The sequence below is a fragment of the Pseudopodoces humilis genome, chromosome 2, assembly GCF_049639895.1.
Source record: "Pseudopodoces humilis isolate 2021_Gansu_Grassland_sample_001 chromosome 2, ASM4963989v1, whole genome shotgun sequence".
Taxonomy (NCBI): Eukaryota; Metazoa; Chordata; class Aves; order Passeriformes; family Paridae; genus Pseudopodoces; species Pseudopodoces humilis.
The window spans coordinates 67,979,242-67,997,020 of NC_142201.1; the positions used below are offsets into that span (position 1 = coordinate 67,979,242).

The 17,779-nt window shown below is 45.0% G+C and overlaps 1 protein-coding gene across 1 annotated transcript in view; it reads left to right on the forward strand.

Moving 5' to 3' along the window:
* The first annotated feature begins 1,255 nt into the window (after positions 1–1,255).
* Positions 1,256–17,779, forward strand: part of SLC7A1 (solute carrier family 7 member 1) — a 41,222-nt gene continuing 24,698 nt past the window's right edge. Inside the window, exons 1-2 of the mRNA XM_005516293.3 lie at positions 1,256–1,352; positions 17,061–17,444. Of these exons, the coding sequence (XP_005516350.1) occupies positions 17,075–17,444 (370 nt within the window). The 5' untranslated portion in view covers positions 1,256–1,352; positions 17,061–17,074. The remainder of the gene's footprint in view (positions 1,353–17,060; positions 17,445–17,779) is intronic.

Consider the following 17,779-nt stretch of genomic DNA (forward strand, 5'->3'; position numbering starts at 1 on the left):
TGTAGTGTTAGGACAATGTTATAGGTACATATTATATTGTTGGCTTTTCGCATATATTAAAATTAATGTTATAGGTATAAGGTTAGAAAACTTTGTTATATTAATATATTTCCTTCTATTTCTGTTATTGATGAAACTTAGAAATAGCAGTATAATATACATATGTGTTGAGCTATGGCATAGTACTGAAATAAAAACTACTTTTGTTTGTATAACCCAAAGACTGAAAAAGATGGTCAGAGACCCCCCTCCATTCTTAGATTATCTTGTCCAGATGAGGACAGCAGTGACCAGAGTGCTGGGGGAGGTATTTATTGCATTTCTGTTATCTGAGAACGTAAAACTTGGTGGAGCCAAGAAGATTGATTTATCGAGAAGGGGGCAAGTCAAAAACTAAACAAAGAAACATCCAAAACTTAAGAGGAACGTTTGAATCATGTATGAGAATTTATGAATATGCAGTAGGATTCTGTTTTTAAGGGACAATCCTTTGTTAGTAAGGTGTGCTCTCTTGGCTGAATGCAAAGACACCCGGCCATATCTGTATACTTTACATTATATTTATCTCCTAATTGTCTTTTTATTAAACTTTTAAATTCTATAAAAAATATGTGAACCTTGTTTTTCACAGACAAGAAGAAAAGGGAGTAACTTAGGTTAGATACTAGGAAATTTTTTACTGTGAGGGTGGTGAAACATTGGAAGAGGTTTCCCAGGGAGGCTGTGGATGCCCCAACCCTGGCAGTGTTCAAGGACAGACTGGATAATGCCTTGAACAACCTGGTCAAGTGGAAGGTGCCCCTGCCCACAGCAAGAGAGTTTAGGACTGGGTGATGTTTAAGGTCCATTCCCAACCCTTACCATCCTATGATTATCCACTGCACCCATTTCACGCTGGCATCTCTTGTTCAACCATGTTCTGCAGAACCCATCAGAGCAAGGTGTGCGTTACAGGTGAATGGATCATTCTGCCCAACCCCTCAGTTTTCACTCCCAGGGAGCGTAAGGAGAAAAAGAGAAACCGAGGAACTTTTCAGTCCACGGCGAACGAGCGGCTTGAGGCGTTTGCAGGTGGCCGGCCTGTGAAGCCCCTTCCTTGCCTGATGGAGGTGCCCTCTCCTCCACGTGTGCCGCCCCCCAGCCATGCTCTCCCTGCCGGGGTCTGCACTTCAGGCATTCCCGCCCCAGCCTCCCGCTGCCCCCGGCCCAGCCCCGCATCACGTGAGAAGAGCCTCCCATTCATTGGGAGCTAGGGCCGCGCGGGCGGGCCGGCGCCGCAGATCTAAAGCGGCAGCGGGGAGCCGCGGGCCGCCGCTTCCCTGCCTCGCCGCTTGCCCGGGCCCCCTGGCTGGGTGAGTCTGGGAGGGAGCGGGCGGGGGCCCCACGCGGTGCGTCCATTTTGTGCGGTGCGGCGGGCGCTGCGCGCTCCCGGCCCGCTGCCGCCCCTGCGGGCCCCCGCGGCACGTCCCTGCCGGAGCGCTCCCCTGCCCTGCCTTCCCCTCGCCCGACCCTCACCCCCGGCTGCCGGGGCCGTGCCGCGGCCCCTCTGCCGCCCCCGGGATGCCGGCGGGAAGGGCCTTGCTTGGCGCTGCCGGCGCGTGTGCCCCCGCGGAGCCGCCCCCTGCCCTCTGCCAGGGATGGAGAAGGCCAGGGCAGGGTTGGGTAGCATACATCCGTATGTGCCTGTTCTCGAGCTAATCCCTTTTTTTGCTTGTCTTCTCTGGGGTACGAGCAGCGCCGCAGGGAACATGCTTTGCTGGAGGTGAAGGCCCAAGTGCCGAGCAGAGACCCTGGGCCGTGTCCCTGACGGCCTTTCCATGTCCAGGGTTGCTCCCGAGGGACTGCCGTGTTGTGCTTTGCTTCCTTCGTTGGGCTGAAAAGGAGGCTGAGAATTTACTGAGTGCCGGACTTGCAGTCTGGAGCTCCCGAACCTGCTGCTCCTGTGACCAGGACGGAATTATCTCCATTTGGCTTGTCAGCGTTTTGCAGGCAGCTGTCCTGGTTAACAGATGGGTCTCATCTCTTTTTTTGCACATGTATGTGTGAATGTGGGTGGCAGATGGGGTGGAGCATGCGGCACCCACTAAAAATCCTGATGAGGAAATTTGTCAGTAGCTAACGCTGGAGAGGAGGATTGAGACTCCATAGCGAACTGCTAGTTAGTTCTATTATCAGCTGCTGGAAGCCCTTAGGTTTGGAGCAAGGTGGTGTTTTTGTAGGTGCTGTATAGACTTGTGACAGAAAGGCAGTTGCAGCTCTACAGCGGCTGCAGATTGGGGCAGAAGAGCTAAGGCGTTATGGTGCTGAAGGTTCATGAGTCAGCTGGCTCTTAGCCCGGTGGTTTTGCCGCTTGCCTGTGGTCATTTGCAAATGTTACTTTGTGCTTGAGCAACAACAGTATGGTGAGCCAAACATCAGCTGAACTAGCGGATACCATACCCTGCCTCCCTTTGCCCATCTCTGTGGACTCTGCTAAGCCATGGGTGAGTGGTGAAAACGTGGTGGTCCCAGATGGCAATGCAAGTGTCATGTGGGACCCTCTGCAGTGGCACAGCAATGCCTCTTGAAACCACTCGTTTGCTCACTGATGCTTGACTGTCTGATGTGTCCAAGTTAGAGGCAAATACAATGAAAACATGGAAAGAAGAGACAGAAATTTATCTTTCTGGTCAGGTACTCTGTGGACTTCTGTTGCCTTCAGTGGCCATCTGACATGGTTTTTGGACAAGCTTTCCATATGATGTAAAAGACTGTGTAATGGCACAGGCTCCATAGCTGCAATTGCTGACCCTGGCAGAAAGCAGGAGCAGGCTTTGGAAGTTACTTTGCATTCAAGTACTTCAAGTAGCTTGCATTTTGAACGATCTGACAGGATCAGACCTTGACTGTTCTCCATCACACGCATGCTTTAGATGGTCACACTGGCTTTGAAATAAAACGCTTTCTTGGGCAGGGGAATGAATGGGTGTTTAGTCTCCGACTTATGCCACTTGGGTGGTATTTGTAAAATTTTGAGCCTTGCTGCTTGTAGGGCTGTGCTTAACAGCGAGGAGGTGTGTGCAGAAGGCACTTCTTGTTTTGAGTGGGCTGTAACAGAAACCTGAGGCCAGCTAGGCTTCTAATTCAGGCAGTTCAGTTGTGAGTATGGGTGAGACGCAATATGCTCTTGCCTTCTCATGGAGTATATTGCAATATTTTTTTCTAAACAGAAGGAATTGGCTCAAAGAAGAGGAAGCTAGTAACTCTTTAACTAGTTTCTGGAGAAACCAGTTCCGAGGTGTATCGTTGAAAGATTTGTCACTCCCTTTTCTTTTCCTTCTTCTTTCCCTTCTTTTTTTTTTTTTTTTTGCCCCCCTCCTTTTTCCTGTGTAATCTGTTGCCATATGGCAGGTAGTGTTTATTCTCATGCTGGTGTGCCCGAGCTCTGTGTCTCTGCTTTAAGTTGTGTGACACATAAATGGTTGGATTTGGTCGTCTTGGAGTCCTTTTCCAACCTTAACAATAGCATGACTCTGAGATGACAGGAGCGAGTTCCAATCTAGCTGGTCTTGAGCACAGTTGCTAGCCTGGTGTGTGAAAGAGGGAGGGGAAGAAAGGAGTGGTGGAAAAAGAGGAAAAAGCAGATGGGAAAGATGAAAGAGAGAAATACGGTTTGAGTGAAAGAGGGCAGGGGTCTTATTGTAATTACTGCCTCCACTACCTTTAGTTCACTCTTGATCTAGCAAGTTCCTCAGCCTTAAGGACAGGTTAATGAGACTTCGGTAGCCTTTCAGAAATGTCACTTCCAATTGTATCCCATCTTTAAGTGAGTAGAAAACAAAGCGGCAAGTTTAATGCTCTTCTCTTGACCCATATAGAGTGGGACAGAAAGTTAAAAGAGTGAGTTACTTTGTCTGCAGATGTGCTGGGTAGATGTTGGGTTGATCCTTATGGGATTTATTGGCTCTACCATCTTGGTGACAAAGGCAGATGGGGATGTGACACAGCCCTTTTGCCGCTCCTGAAGGATGAGCTATGAAGTGCTGCTGACTTAACTCTGTATGTGGAGAACCTAGTGCTACTGACCATCAGCACCATGAGGCTGCACGGTGTGGAGAGCTACTTGAGTGCTTTGGGCAGAGTTGGTTAGGGTTGGCTGCAGTCAATTCTGACCCAGAGTTAGTAACCCAGGGTGGGTGTTCTCTATCCTACTTTATTTTCATTACCTATATTTCCCCATCCTTCATTTGGGAATTCTGGTATAGGAGATTTATTTGGATGTGTCTGCAGCAGGAGTAAATGCTGTACAAGAAATTACTGTGATTTGATAAATGAACTGTTTCCTTAAGCTGAAGAATAGCTTGGTGACAAATTCTTAAACTAGTTGGCAAAAATGCATTGCTGAGTTTGTAGAACTAGATTGTTTTGAAGTGACCCCTTTATAATGCAGTTTCAGCTAACAAAGTAAATAATGTGTTGTATCTTTAGAAAATATTCCAGAGGGAATTAGTTATCTGAGGTAACCAGAATATAGTCTTTTATTATTAGGTTTCTGGTTAAACTTCACTTGGGGTTGCACGCTGCCTGGCAGCTGGTTGATGACCCATGTGAGATCATCCCAAGCAATGGATGCTGCTGCATGCCACTGTATTTGTTTCTCTCCCTCAAAAAAGTACACAAAACAGGGTGACCTGTAACACATGTGGTGTGAAGACTCTTGCTCTTTGTCTCACATTGCAGGGACAGGCTGGTTTGTGTGCTTATAGCTTCCAAAAGCTGAGAGAAGGCCCTTGAGAAGAATACAGCACTTGGCTGATCTAGGTTGAAGTGCAGAAGTGCTGTACCATTGCCTGTCTGTCTGTGCTGACTACAGGTACATTAGGCATGACTGTTCTGACTGTGCAGTTGGCTGGAAAAAAGGAGCAAAATGTTCTGGCACTGCAAGCAAAATGAAGGTACAACACCCAGAAGTCATCAGCTGACTGATGGATCAGGGTGGAGGTGCTACATCTTGGAGGAGAAAAACAATGGGTGTTTGTTGGGATTTTGGAAGTGAGAACTTCTGGGAGCCAGGAACAGAAATTTGGCTGCTAGCAGCTTTATAGTTCAGGAAAGGTACCAACACAAGCAATACAGTGAGAAGTGTAACAGCTAAGTAACTGGAGAAGAGCTGAAGCGAAATGTTTATGCTTGCTCTGGAAGTGCCAGGATCAGTGCTTGGACAGTCCTGAAATCCAAGGTTTTCATCAGAAAACACTATTATTTTTGAGGAAAGGAAGAATAAGGAGGAGTTGTTGCTCTTGTGAGGAAAGTGCATGTCTGAGTTGTTAAAACCCCTAAGACTGTTCAAAGGCTTTCACCTCTTAATAAGTGTCCACAGAAAGACCAGTTAAAATTCGTCAAGGTTGCTTCAGCTGGGTTTAGGTGCAGTCCTGTCTTCTGTGTTGTGCATCTGTCTGCTGGAGTTTCTGTAGATGTTTGCTACAGTACTGCAGTAGATAAGGAGAGCAGGTAATTCCGTAGGGCCATAGCTCCCATCTTTTGTACCAAAGGGAGAAGTTCATGCCTGGAGGTGCCTGTCATATCCTGTTGGTTACAGAGGTGGGTGAGATGATACCCTAAGTCCCCATGTCTGCTTTGGAGTGGGCTGAAGCTAGTCAAGAGGAATCCTTCCCCTCATAACCTGGTTGGCATGTAAAGAAACACAAGGATGATCAAAAAAAACCAAACTTATACAAGTGATGAAGCCTTGCAGTTGTGCTTTGGCTGCTCCAGATAAACCATGGCAGATGTTAGAGCACTTTTGAACCTGTTTTTTGTGTTGAAGGAAGTACCTGGAGAGCAGAACAGCATGGTGTAGGGCACTATCAAAAACACAACAGCAGTGCTTTGCTTTTTATGCTCCTGTTCAGACCCTTGGGGAAATGGTAATTATCATTTGTTTCACTTACGTTGCTTTAAAACCACCTATTTTCTTTTGCAAGTCCCAGCACAGGGGAGCCAAGCAGAATATTTACAGCCAGTTGTTTGTTTCCTTCTTGCTGTCGCTTAAAGCACCTTGCAGTGGCAGAACTTTATTATACTTCAGAGTTTCTTGTTACAGGTAAGTGACACGGGGAGAGATGGCACTGTACGTGTTCTGAGAGGTGTTGCATTATAAATTTCACCATACTTCTCCAAGACTGTCATATCTAGGTCTCTCTATGTATTCCCCCAGTCCCATAAACATAATTAGGAATGATTTCCTTTGATGCCAGAATGATGATGTGGAAAAATATGATAATGTTTTAAAAAATTGAGCAGACTGGATGATATTAATAATTTTTCTCCCAATAAAAAGTGTATACTTACTCCAAGCACTGTATTTTGCTGATACAGACACAATTATTTTTAAGCATAGCAGTATAACTTCCCTTGACAGGGCTATGTGCTGGGTGGCTTCACTTACCGCTGTCACTGGGTTGCAGGAACACTTTTTGGGGCAGACCAGGCTTCTGCATGAAGGGCAGGGAGGTGCAGGTGGCAATTCCAATACATTCAGAAAACTGAGTAAGATTTTAGTCTATGGATTGGATAGCTACTACGCTGATGGAATTGATAATAAAAAGTAGATGACAAATCTGGTTTTTTGCTCATGGGAATTAATTACTTCCCTAAGTTGACTTGTGCTTCCAAGGGAGCCTGAACAAGCTTTCATCATGGAGAGATGTGGGTTGCAGGACCTGGTTTTCTGCCACACTGATGCAGAAAACGCACATTTTGCAGTGGCCTTATGGCTAGGTTCAGGTATAATTGGTATCACTGTATTGTCCCTGCTGTCACTTCTCCTTCGCATATCACATCCAGAAGCTTTCTGCCCAAATCCCTCTTGGTGCTGGCCAGTGTGCAGCCCTGTGTTGAGGTTGTGCAGCTTCCTTCTGCCTGACACTGGCAGCAGTGAGATGTGATATATGTGGCTTGTGATCTGCCTCACAGTTTGGCTGATTAGTGTCATCTTTGCTTTTTGAGGGAAAAAAACTCCTTAAAATCCCACAAACTTCAGCAAGTCTTGCTTTGATCCGAAAAAGCAGCAGGAAGTCTTTTGTCATGCTTTTGATAGAAGTTCTGAGATAAATATGAGATGGGATGTGTTTGGATGCCTCTTTTCCCCAGTCCTTCCCTATCAGCAGCCTAGCAGCCATTTACAGTTGGGTTAGGTGGAGGCAAAACTCTACTTAAACAGCTCTCCTGTCCTGGAGCAGGAGAGAGCTGAGTCGTGAACGTGTGCCTAAGAAAAAAGTGTTTACCCAAAGCAAAAAATCTTCCTTATCTACCTCGCTGTGAAATTTAATTCTACGTCAGTGTTCCAGCTCTTTTCTGATGAGATTTATTTAAGCAGAATATATCAAAACTAGGCTGTGATACCTGTGTGTGAAAACAGGAATGGTTGGTTACCCCACTGACATACTAATCAAACATCATGCTTGTATGATTTGCTGTGCTCTGTACTTAATTTAGACTTAAATGCCTAAAACGGGTGCAGTTTTCTGAGGCATTTTGTTATAAATCCATCAGTTTAGGAGCTGTGAAGTCTTTGCAGCGATGGCTTGTAGGATAATATGCAAAAGACTTATGAGACTGAATTTTTTTCCATATGGCCCCATGCTTTATCTCATCTGCTCCACCTCCTTGCACCATCCTCAGCTCCCATTTTTCTGTGTGTGTATGTCTAGGCTACCCTGATGTAGGCATATCCTGTAGTCCTGGCAGCCAGGCTCTGTGACCAGCCTGCACAACCAATTCCCATCCCAAAACGACGATCCCTGGTGAGGCACGTGTCATGGACTGGCAGGGAAGGGGAGTCATTTATTGGCCCAACAAGCTGGAACATTGCTATATTCCAGTTACACTGAGAGTGTGGCCACACCATTGGTGCTTATCATGCCTCTCTGCCTTCGATCAGGCTACCCAGGCTGCCTCATATATGGCTTCCTAGTGTGTGAGCTTCTCATGCTGTTCCAAGACAGCGTGCGCTGTTGTCTCCTTCAGCACTGGGTGACTCTGGTCAGTGGGGTAGGTCTGATCAATGGGCAGTACTAGTTGGATCAGATGGTAGGATTTAGTCATTGCTTTCATTCTAGTGTGCATTAGGGCACTGTCTATCAGGGGAAGGTGTTTCTGAAGAACTTTACGGTGGGACTTACATGGAAGAGCCACCCCTGAAACTGCAGGCATGCAGCAGCCTCTCTGCTGCAGGAGAGGATGTGACTGCACACACTAGCCAAGAGTTGTGAAGTACTTGTCTGTGCCTGCAATGATGAACATGTGATGTTTGGAAGGAGCTGATCCCTCCCCAGCCCTTGAATTATGGCTGGAATGTGGGAAAACTGAATCTAAAAGCAAACATTTTAACTCCTTTCACAGTCTCTTTTGTATGGTGTAAATCATAGTTGCTAAAGCTTTAGCATTAGTTCTGTAGTCATGCAAGAGCCCTCAGAAGATTGTAATATATTTTTTAATTCAGCTGGTTTGCTCAATGGGAAATTAACTTCAGTTTCTTCAGAAAAGGGAAACTTAATTATTCCACTGTGTTGAGTCTCTCTCCAACAGCCACACCAGAGTGCAGGGCTGGCAGAATCGCACTTAGAATTCTGCTTGGGGCAAGCCCTTCAATGGCCTGCAAACCAGTGGAAACTCCTAAATGAACAAAAATGTGTTCTAATTACTTTGCTAATGACTTTGTTTTGATTGCAGAAGCCTAAAGGAGTGATGTAGCATATTTTGGATTTTCACAGAATCCTAGAATGGTTTGGGATTGGAAGGAACCTTTGAAATTCCATGCAGTCCAATCACCTCCCATGGGGTTATTCAAAGCTCCATCCATCCTGACTCTGAATGATTAATTTGCATACACAAAGTTACCTAGGGGATAGCAAAACCTTCCTCAGACACCTGCAATCTCCTGCATAAGGCAAGGAGCCCCATGACTTGACCACATACAATTTCTGTTCCCCTTCCTCCCTGAATGAGTATGTGTCCAGCACAGGCTGAGTTCTCCCTTATGTGAGCAGTTCCTCTGAGGTTTGTTACGGAGTGTTTTCTCTGAAAAAGCTATTTAAACTCTTCCAGCTCATTCACAGAAACAACGCTTCTGCTTTGCCAGCAAAGGAAAGTACCCTTTATGGTAATGGAGGAAGCTTTTAATTGGGACAGCATTTTTTTAATTGGAACTATTTTTTAATTGGTGCAGCAGTGCTGAGAGCATGCCTGTTTGAGAAACATCTGATCAACAGACATGCTGATCCACAGGGGTGGCTACAGGTCTGTGGTCCGGCCCATCAGTCAGGCAGGATGCTCATGGGTTGCTTGGCAAGGGTCACCAGGATCTGCAGCTGCCCCATGGTCCTGCCTCCAGCTGGAGCCGCCACTGTTCTCCGTGACCTACCTGCAGGCCTCCACTTGCTCCCCGCTGCTCAGGGATGTAGCAAAGTCCAATTATTTATACCCACTTTGATCTGCCCCTTGTCTGCACCTGAAAGTCCCAGCTGAGCTGTGCCCTTCATCCTGGTGAAATAATGGTGTTTGGGGAAGTCTTCCTTTCTTCTGTCAGTCTGATTGGATGTGTCCCATGTCTGTGCAGGATACTTTTTGTTCTGCGTGAAGGTTGGGGCTCTTAATGTTTTGTTTCCTCACTATTGTTTTAATAACAAACCAACTTCTGCTGCTGTCTAACTTACTTCCTTATCCCGAGGGACATTTCCCACCTTCTTCCAAGCACCGTTGTCCAAGGATCACGACTGGTTTATGCTGAATGACATGGCCAGGGCTTTTGGCTAAGTATTCGTTTTATCTGGGTTTAAGGAGACAGAAGATCACTTATTTAATATTGTTTCCCAGGGCATTAATTTTTTTCTGGTCAATACCAAGGCTGAGTCCCTGGCAGATTATGGATGATGGGTTTTTTCAAGTGAATCCCTGCCAGTCATTCAGGCTTTCATTTGGGAAGTTTAATTATCAGTGGAGATCCCCTTTGGTGTTAGGACAAATTGAGGGAGTTAAATCAAGCGATTTTCTTGCAAGGTGTAATTTGAAGTCATGCTGAGGAACTATTTGAGGAGACTGTACCAGAGCTGGTGGGAGACTTTTCAATTAGATGCTTTTTCATCAGAAAATAGTGATTCATGTAATTAGAGAGGTGTGATGGCTTTAATGGCTAGGCAGGAAGACATTTCCTTAACTTTTTTATTTCTCAGGAGCTGTGGATGGCAAATGGACTGGTGTCCTCCTCAAAACATCTGGATGCTGTTTTGAGCTGACAGGGTCCTCACCAGCTGAAATTTGAGGTGTTGGCTAAAAGGGCTGAGGTTGCTGCAGGGACCTTTCACTGGATGATGCTTCTCAGATGGGAATCTATCCTGGAAAGTGTCACGTCCCTCTGCCCTCTCGCCTCTCTCTCCTCCCCTGTAGTCACAGTGTTGAGGTTGTTTCAGTGGTGGTGGTTTTCAGCATGATTCCCCAGGTGATTATTCTGGTACAGCTATGGGTTGATAGGCAGTAGGCTGGGGAGAGGAAGATTCAATTTCATGATTTAACCCTGCCAAAACAAACATACTGTCTGGCTGCACCTGTTCTCCCTGTTTTGAGGCAGGGTGCACTATATCCAGTTGGAGTCCAAAAGCTATTTCTCTAACCTGTTTTTGCAGCACTTGGGTGGTAGAGATCTGATATTGTACCTTGTCCCAACCTTTCATTGTGCGCGCAGCTGGAAAGTGATTGTAACATCAAATTCCCAACTGCAAATTAAGCATGATATGGTGGGAACTAGTGTCTATCCAACCTTTTCCCTGTTGAATGGCTTACTGAGTGCCACATTTGATGATAATCACAGCTAGAGCTTTGTGCAGAAGAAAGGGCAGTACAATTTCCATTTTGGAGATTTTGAAGCTTGTATTCTGGATATCTGAAGTACTCTTTTCATGACTTCAACAGCAGGAACCTCCCTCCTTTGCTTTGGTCAGAAATGACTGCTCGTTTCAAAATGGATTTTTTGTATTGTCACAAATAACCCTGATCGACTCTCCTGCAGGTATTGAGACAAAACACTGACGTTTGCCTGTTTTGAAATTATGGAGAAGTTGAGAATTCCTGTCTGAACTTGTGGAAAAGGATGGTCTTTGCCACCTTGGAAGTTGCCTCGGGATTAGAGGATTTTCTGACCTTGGTACCAGTCATGACAGTAGCCATGACATTTTGGAAAGCAATTGGGTGAGCTGCAGCAGCCTGGTGTTCTCCCGTGGCAGTAATTGAGCACCTTCTTCATGTCCTCTGGCACTTGGTGGTCACCTTTCAGTAGCTGACTGCTGGTCAGTGGGTGGTAAAGCGATTATAAAGAGCACCTCACTGCACCTTTTCCAATGAAATAAATCCTCCAGGTCTGTGAGACAGCTGGGGAGGAGTGGGCCATGCTGCTTTGAAAATGATCCTAATACTCAGGGGATGGAGGAGCAGAAACATGCAGTATGCCCAGCTGTCCGTGACAGCGGGCTGGTCCCTAAGCACCACTTCCCTTGTGGTGTTAAAGGATCTGCTCGGCAAAGGAGAGTAATATGATCCCCTTCAGATGGGCAGCGTGCCTTTAAGCAGGTGAATAAGATTGAGGTTTGTGTACACTGCACACCCACACCTGTGTGTGCCCATATCTTTGTTTAGTGTGTTGTTTGTATTTAACTACCTGGTTCCCTTCTTTTTGAGTAGCAAATGGCTGATCATGATTTTTAATGATAAAATTGACAAAGAATTTAACATTAATGTCCATATATAGATAAATGTATACACTCAGATGAAATCTAGATTAACAATATATTGAGGTATGTGCATACATTTTCACACATACTAAAAAAAATAATGATAAACAAGCAGGGAACAGTTTAACAGCACATAGACAATACCTTCCTTTTCTGGTTAAAATACTTCAGTAGGACGGCATCTCTTCACACACAATGAAACAAATGCAAAGAATTGCAGCTACTTTGGTGGCTTTTGACTTGGACTCCTTGCCATTGCTGCTGCTATAGTGAGATAACCTCCAGCTTTGCATAATGCTTGGTCATGCCTTTTCTTTCACTGGCCTTTTTGCTGGTGGCTGCGTCTGCAAATGGCTACAGTCAAAGTCTCTGAGCCGGTCCTCAGCATTTGTCCCAAGTGTATCTCCTCTAAACTGCCTGCCTTCTGCAGCACAGCTGATGGGGGACACTTGGAGCTGCTTCAGGGACACAGACAGATGCAGCTTAGGGTGTGATGCCACATCCTTTGCTTCTAAAAGTCTAGAGAGAGGTGCTCAAATATCTGTTGGGAAGGTTCAGTAGCTTTTGTAGCCATCTTGACTGCTCCATTGCTTATTGCAGAGTAACATAAAACACTGGAGTTTTTTAAGGCAAGACATTTTGGAATGACATATCTCACACAATGCTCACTTTATACTGGAATGGATCACACCCAGGACTGATGTGCCTGGGTAACTTGGTTTTCTGAATTATGCTTCAGAAAACATTCAGGAGATCTGGTTTGGTCCCTTACTTTATGACCTTTTGCATTTAGGAGTCAGCAGTCAAATCTGACACCCCCAAAATACCTGTAATGCTAATAGCAGTAGTAGGAATTGAAGTTTTCCACCTCTTTTCTTCTACAGAACTTCCAGGTGAATGATGCTGCCGTGGGGATGGAAGCAGCAAAATCAGTCTTTTGAAAAGGGCTCCCAAGGGGGTTGGTACCTATGTGTTGATCAACTGCTTGGCATCATCACTACGTGCTTGTTTGGGGACCATGTTTGAACTAAAAATACAGGGTGAAAACCATTCCACATTTTCAAATATATCAGCATGGTGCGAGCACAAGCTCTTTGTTCCACAAGCTCTTTGTTCTGCAGACTTGTAGCAGTGATTATACAGCTGTATGGGGCATATTTTTCCTCAGCATCCTTTTGGTCTTCAACAAATGTCAGATTGTCCACAGGACATAACTGTTGTGAGAGAAGGGTACTGGTGGCAGTAGACATTTCCATGTGTTTCAAAATGGATATAAACATATGTGGGACAATGTTGAAGGAGGATTTCAGCTCACTCACCTTCCAAGGAGATGTCTGGGGACTTCGTTGGACATGCAGCAAGGTTAGGCTTAGGTTTTCTTCTTTCCTTAGTAGAAAACTCCTTGTTCTGCTTAATCAGCTTTAGTTTTATGCTCTTCTGCAAATTGGAGAAGAAAACTCTCAGTAACAGCAGTGCCTTGAAATAGGTAAGGAGTGGTATTTCAGAAGTTGAAACAAGTTGTAATTGCTGAGGAAGTGATAGTATTGCTTATGTAAAATGGTGTCCTGTCAGCTTATTTTTACACATGGTGTTTTATGTTTAGCTGGACAGATGTTTATTATGGTTTACTTTTTTGCTGTCAACCACATGGCAGATTGCTTATTTTCTTATGGGTTTGTTTTGAGGATTGGGGAAGGAAATCTATCAACCTGATATAATAGGTATGTTAACCATTAGATAAAAGGAGGAAGAATATCTTATTTTATTTGAAAATACAATAGAGTCAAGACACAAAAAGTTGGACAGGGAACAAAAGTAATAAACATAAAATGCACTGTAAATAAAACACGAGTAGCAGTTGGACTATTGAAGTTGGTGGGAGCTTTGCCATCACTTTAGTGGGACAGGATTCACCCAAGGATGTGGCCCCTGGCTCAGGGTCCACCCTGCTAGGCTACCTGGGTGTGTCCTTGCTTCCCACTGCTCCCAAAGACCTCTGCTTCAGCCAAAACATGGAAGAGCCTTGGGGTGAAGCCATTTCCGACACAGGGTCTGAGTGTCTGGGACTTGCAGCTCAGTGTTTCTCATTGGGGAAACCAGAGCTAAGGCAGGGAGGGGTGAGAGCTAGGCATTTGCAGAACAAAACTAATATAATCTATATTCATTCAGATTGAAGTTTCTGCATCTTGAAGGTGGCTAGGTACCATCTGGTAACATTTATGGAATAATTTATATTGTTTTATGTTATCAGGTCTTCATTATGCCACAGGAATACTGACTGTGCATTAAAAAAAAAAAAAAAAAGGCTCATCTTTTCAAGTGAGGTTGGAAGTGGAACCAGCCCAGAACAAAGGGTCACTTCAAAGTCAAGGATGACTGTTTGAGAAGGCGAAATCACAGCTGGATCCAACTTCTAAGGAGGGGAAAAATCATAATCTCCGCCAAAATCACCCTTTGATACACTTGCAAAGATAACAAATGATACACAGAAGGTTTTGGGCAGAGGTGTAATGACTCTGTACTGCATCCTGCTAAACCGAAAGATTGTTCTCCTGAAAAAAATCCCACCTATCTTCATTGAAGGTCTCTTTGTCAAGAAACAGTGAATATAATTGAAAGTGAAAGGTTGCTTTGATACCTGCTGTTTCAAAAGCAAAGAAAACATGTAAGAGATGCTTAGGGAGGTGATCAGTGGCCTGTGAGATGAGTGATAGTGCTGTGTGTGAGGGCCACAGAACATGGCTGCATTGCAGGCTCCCTGTTTATTACCTGCAGGATATAGGAAGTATTCTATTCACAACAGAGATGCTCGGACTTTGAGATGCTTTTTGGGAAAGAGGGAGTTGATATCTTGATCTGGAGTTCATCTGGAAGAGCACTCTGCTGGCATTAAGCCAATTGCAGGATGTTGGTCTTAATTTCCAGGGCTGTCATAATTAAATAGCCCCTCTTCTAAGCAAATTATCCATAAAAAGCAGTTCTGCTTTATTCTTGATGGCCATAGTACAGCTGTGAACACCTGTAGATAGGCACAAGGGAGCTTGCAATTGATATTACTTTGAAATACTTTTCTTCTGGGATACTCTTGAGTGATACGTAAACTTGAAATAATTCACTAGGTAATTTTTTTAGTGAATAAATTGTATGTCCCCCTGCCCCCTAGGACCTTGCCAAGTTCTCACCCTGATCCTCCATCTCTGCACCAAGGCTCTGTTCCTCTCCTGGGGACATTGCCCCTTGCCAACCCTGTTTTTGCCAAGGAAGTGATTTGTCATGATGTGTGTATCTGTGACAAGGCAGGGAATTGGGGACCAGTTACCCCTTCATTTTCAGTGCAGAATTAAAACTGCTAAGTTATGTTTGTTTTACAGGATACCGGATTTTGTTAAGGTAGGTGGCTGTGCAAGAAGTAAGAGGTCTACCATTGTTGTTAGGTAGCATCCTAGAAAACAACAGAATTCATAGGAGATACTCCAGTGCCACAGTCTTCTTGTCCATTTCACCCAGTTCAGAGTTTGTGACTGCCCTGTCCCAGCTTTAGGGAGGTGGGCAGTTGTCCAGCCAAAAGCAATCCTGGTTCAGGTGGAAAGGAGATTTGAGTGAGCAATTTGACATATGAATGCATTTAGGTAAATGTTGCTGTTGGACATGAATAGGTTACACGAACACAGCTCGAGGTATGGTGAAAGGAAGAGAGAGCTTTATTTCTTCTCAGAATTTATAGGTTTCTGACCACAGCCAGGGATTGGATAGTCAGGGTAACACCTTCCCAACCGCACTGGCCGTGAGAGATGGCCATCAAAGATGTGTATCAGAAAGAATGTATACATATCTATGTTTACAGTTACTGTCCTGGGAAAATCTTTAGAAAACTATGTCAGCAAGCTCAGAAAACTGAGTTTTCAGGGCGACAGGTAAAGACTTAGGTCTGTCTTCCTGCTGAAGGGAGAAGATAGGAAGATAGAACACTCTTTGTGTGTTGGGAACTCCCATGGTTAATGAAACAAGATTTCTGTAGTATTGGCCTGTAACCTGCCTTTCTTTATTTGTCTAAATCCATGTCTGTTGGGAGCATGTTTGAGAGCTGTTGGTGGGGTACAGTTCCTGACACAGTGGGTTTTGTAAATCCTCAGCCCTAGTTCCTGCTGTTGTAATTACTTTCTCATAGTAGGGGAGTTAGTGTAAAGCAAAGAGAAAGGGATTTAAGCCAGGACTTCGGATCGTTGTCTTGGAAAAGTGAAGAGGATTTTTGGTTTTGTAGTTGATGCTGCGGTGACAAAATTGAAGCATGGATTTAACAGTTGCCTCAGTTAATTAAGTTTCTTAGCATGTATTTTCCCACCTTTTACACTAGGTTTTAGCTGGAGATGATAAAGTACCAGTCTCACTGAACTGTACTGTAAATTGCATTTAGGAGTATTTTTTGCATGCATGTTATTCTCAGTACAGTATTGATGTCTGTGTGCAGTGTGTACTGATGGAAAGTGTTATGCCTCAATCCAGCATTGCATCTAAATAGAAGAACCTTTTCCCTTTTCCATAATTAATGAAGAACCATTTTTAAAGCCAGGCTTAATGGTGCAGTGTGAGTACTAGGGTGAGGCTGTTGGAGCTAGAGGATGCAATCTGAGATGGAAGATGAGGTTCATCCTTGTAGACTGTGGCCACACAGCCTGTAGATTTGTAGAGCAAAGCAGAGAAAATCTGATGTCTGCACAACACATCTTACAGAGGAGGTTGTCCTGGAGTAGCTGTTCCCTCAGGCTGAGAACCCATTAGGTTGGGATGTGTTACATACACCCCTGCAAGGTCCTCGGGTTTAAATTCATCCCAGTAGTACAGGGTTTGGGCATTCCACAAGCTCTCTGCATTGTGTACCAAAGTGTGGTAAGTGGGGCAATTGGGACATTCACTTTTAAAGTACTCTCTTCCCCAGAACAGGAAAACCCCTCTGAAATCTGAAAGACAAAATTTGCATTTTTTAGTTTACCTACTTGCATGTGAGCTGTGATAATGGAGCAGGCTGGGAGCTGGACTGAAGTATTTCCTCTCTGCCTGGATTGCACAAGGTTTGCGTGACTGAGAGTTGGAAGCAGAAAATGCTTTGGTGTTTATTTTAATTCTCCATGGTAGGTCTAGATAAAATGCCAAAGGAGGCATTTCACCCTGTAAAAAGGTGGAAAATGGGAACATTTCATTTGCTGAAATGTAACAGGGCTGTAGTATTATACCTGTGCAGTGATGCTGATGCAGGAGGGTATTGTGGTCTGGATAATGATGGCAGCATCTTTCTTGCAGGCCCAAACAGGAAGATGGAGTGTCAGAAAATTACCAATTTCGGAAACCAGCTTCTTCGTCGGAAAAATGTGGACTGCACTCGAGAAGACAGTCGCCTCTCGCGATGCCTTAACACATTTGACTTGGTGGCTCTGGGTGTAGGCAGCACTTTGGGTGCAGGTGTCTATGTACTGGCTGGAGCTGTGGCACGGGAAAACGCAGGACCTGCCATCGTTATCTCCTTCTTGATTGCCGCCTTGGCCTCAGTGCTGGCCGGACTCTGCTACGGAGAATTCGGTGCTCGAGTTCCTAAGACGGGATCAGCTTATCTCTACAGCTACGTGACTGTGGGTGAGCTGTGGGCCTTCATCACAGGGTGGAATCTGATCCTCTCCTATGTTATTGGTAAGTATGGTGTGTATGTGCAAGACCCTAGCTTTAGCTCAAGCTGGCAGCCTGGTCTGTAAGGTCACCCTTGTTTGGGTTCCTGTGTTACTGTTACAAAATAGATGCTTTGCTCTTGCACTCACCGAGGATTTCAGGATTCAGCAGTGGGATGTGTTTTTGATGGCTCCTGCCAGCTGCTGAGGTGAGTGGTGTGCTGCTGGCTGAGGGCTTATTGCTGCTGGGAATTCCTCTGAATCTCCACCTCGTCCCTCTGGCATCCCCTGGCTGCTGCACACTTGCTAGGGCACAAGAGAGTGTCCTCTCTGCTGAGAAAGGAGCTGCTCACAGAAATA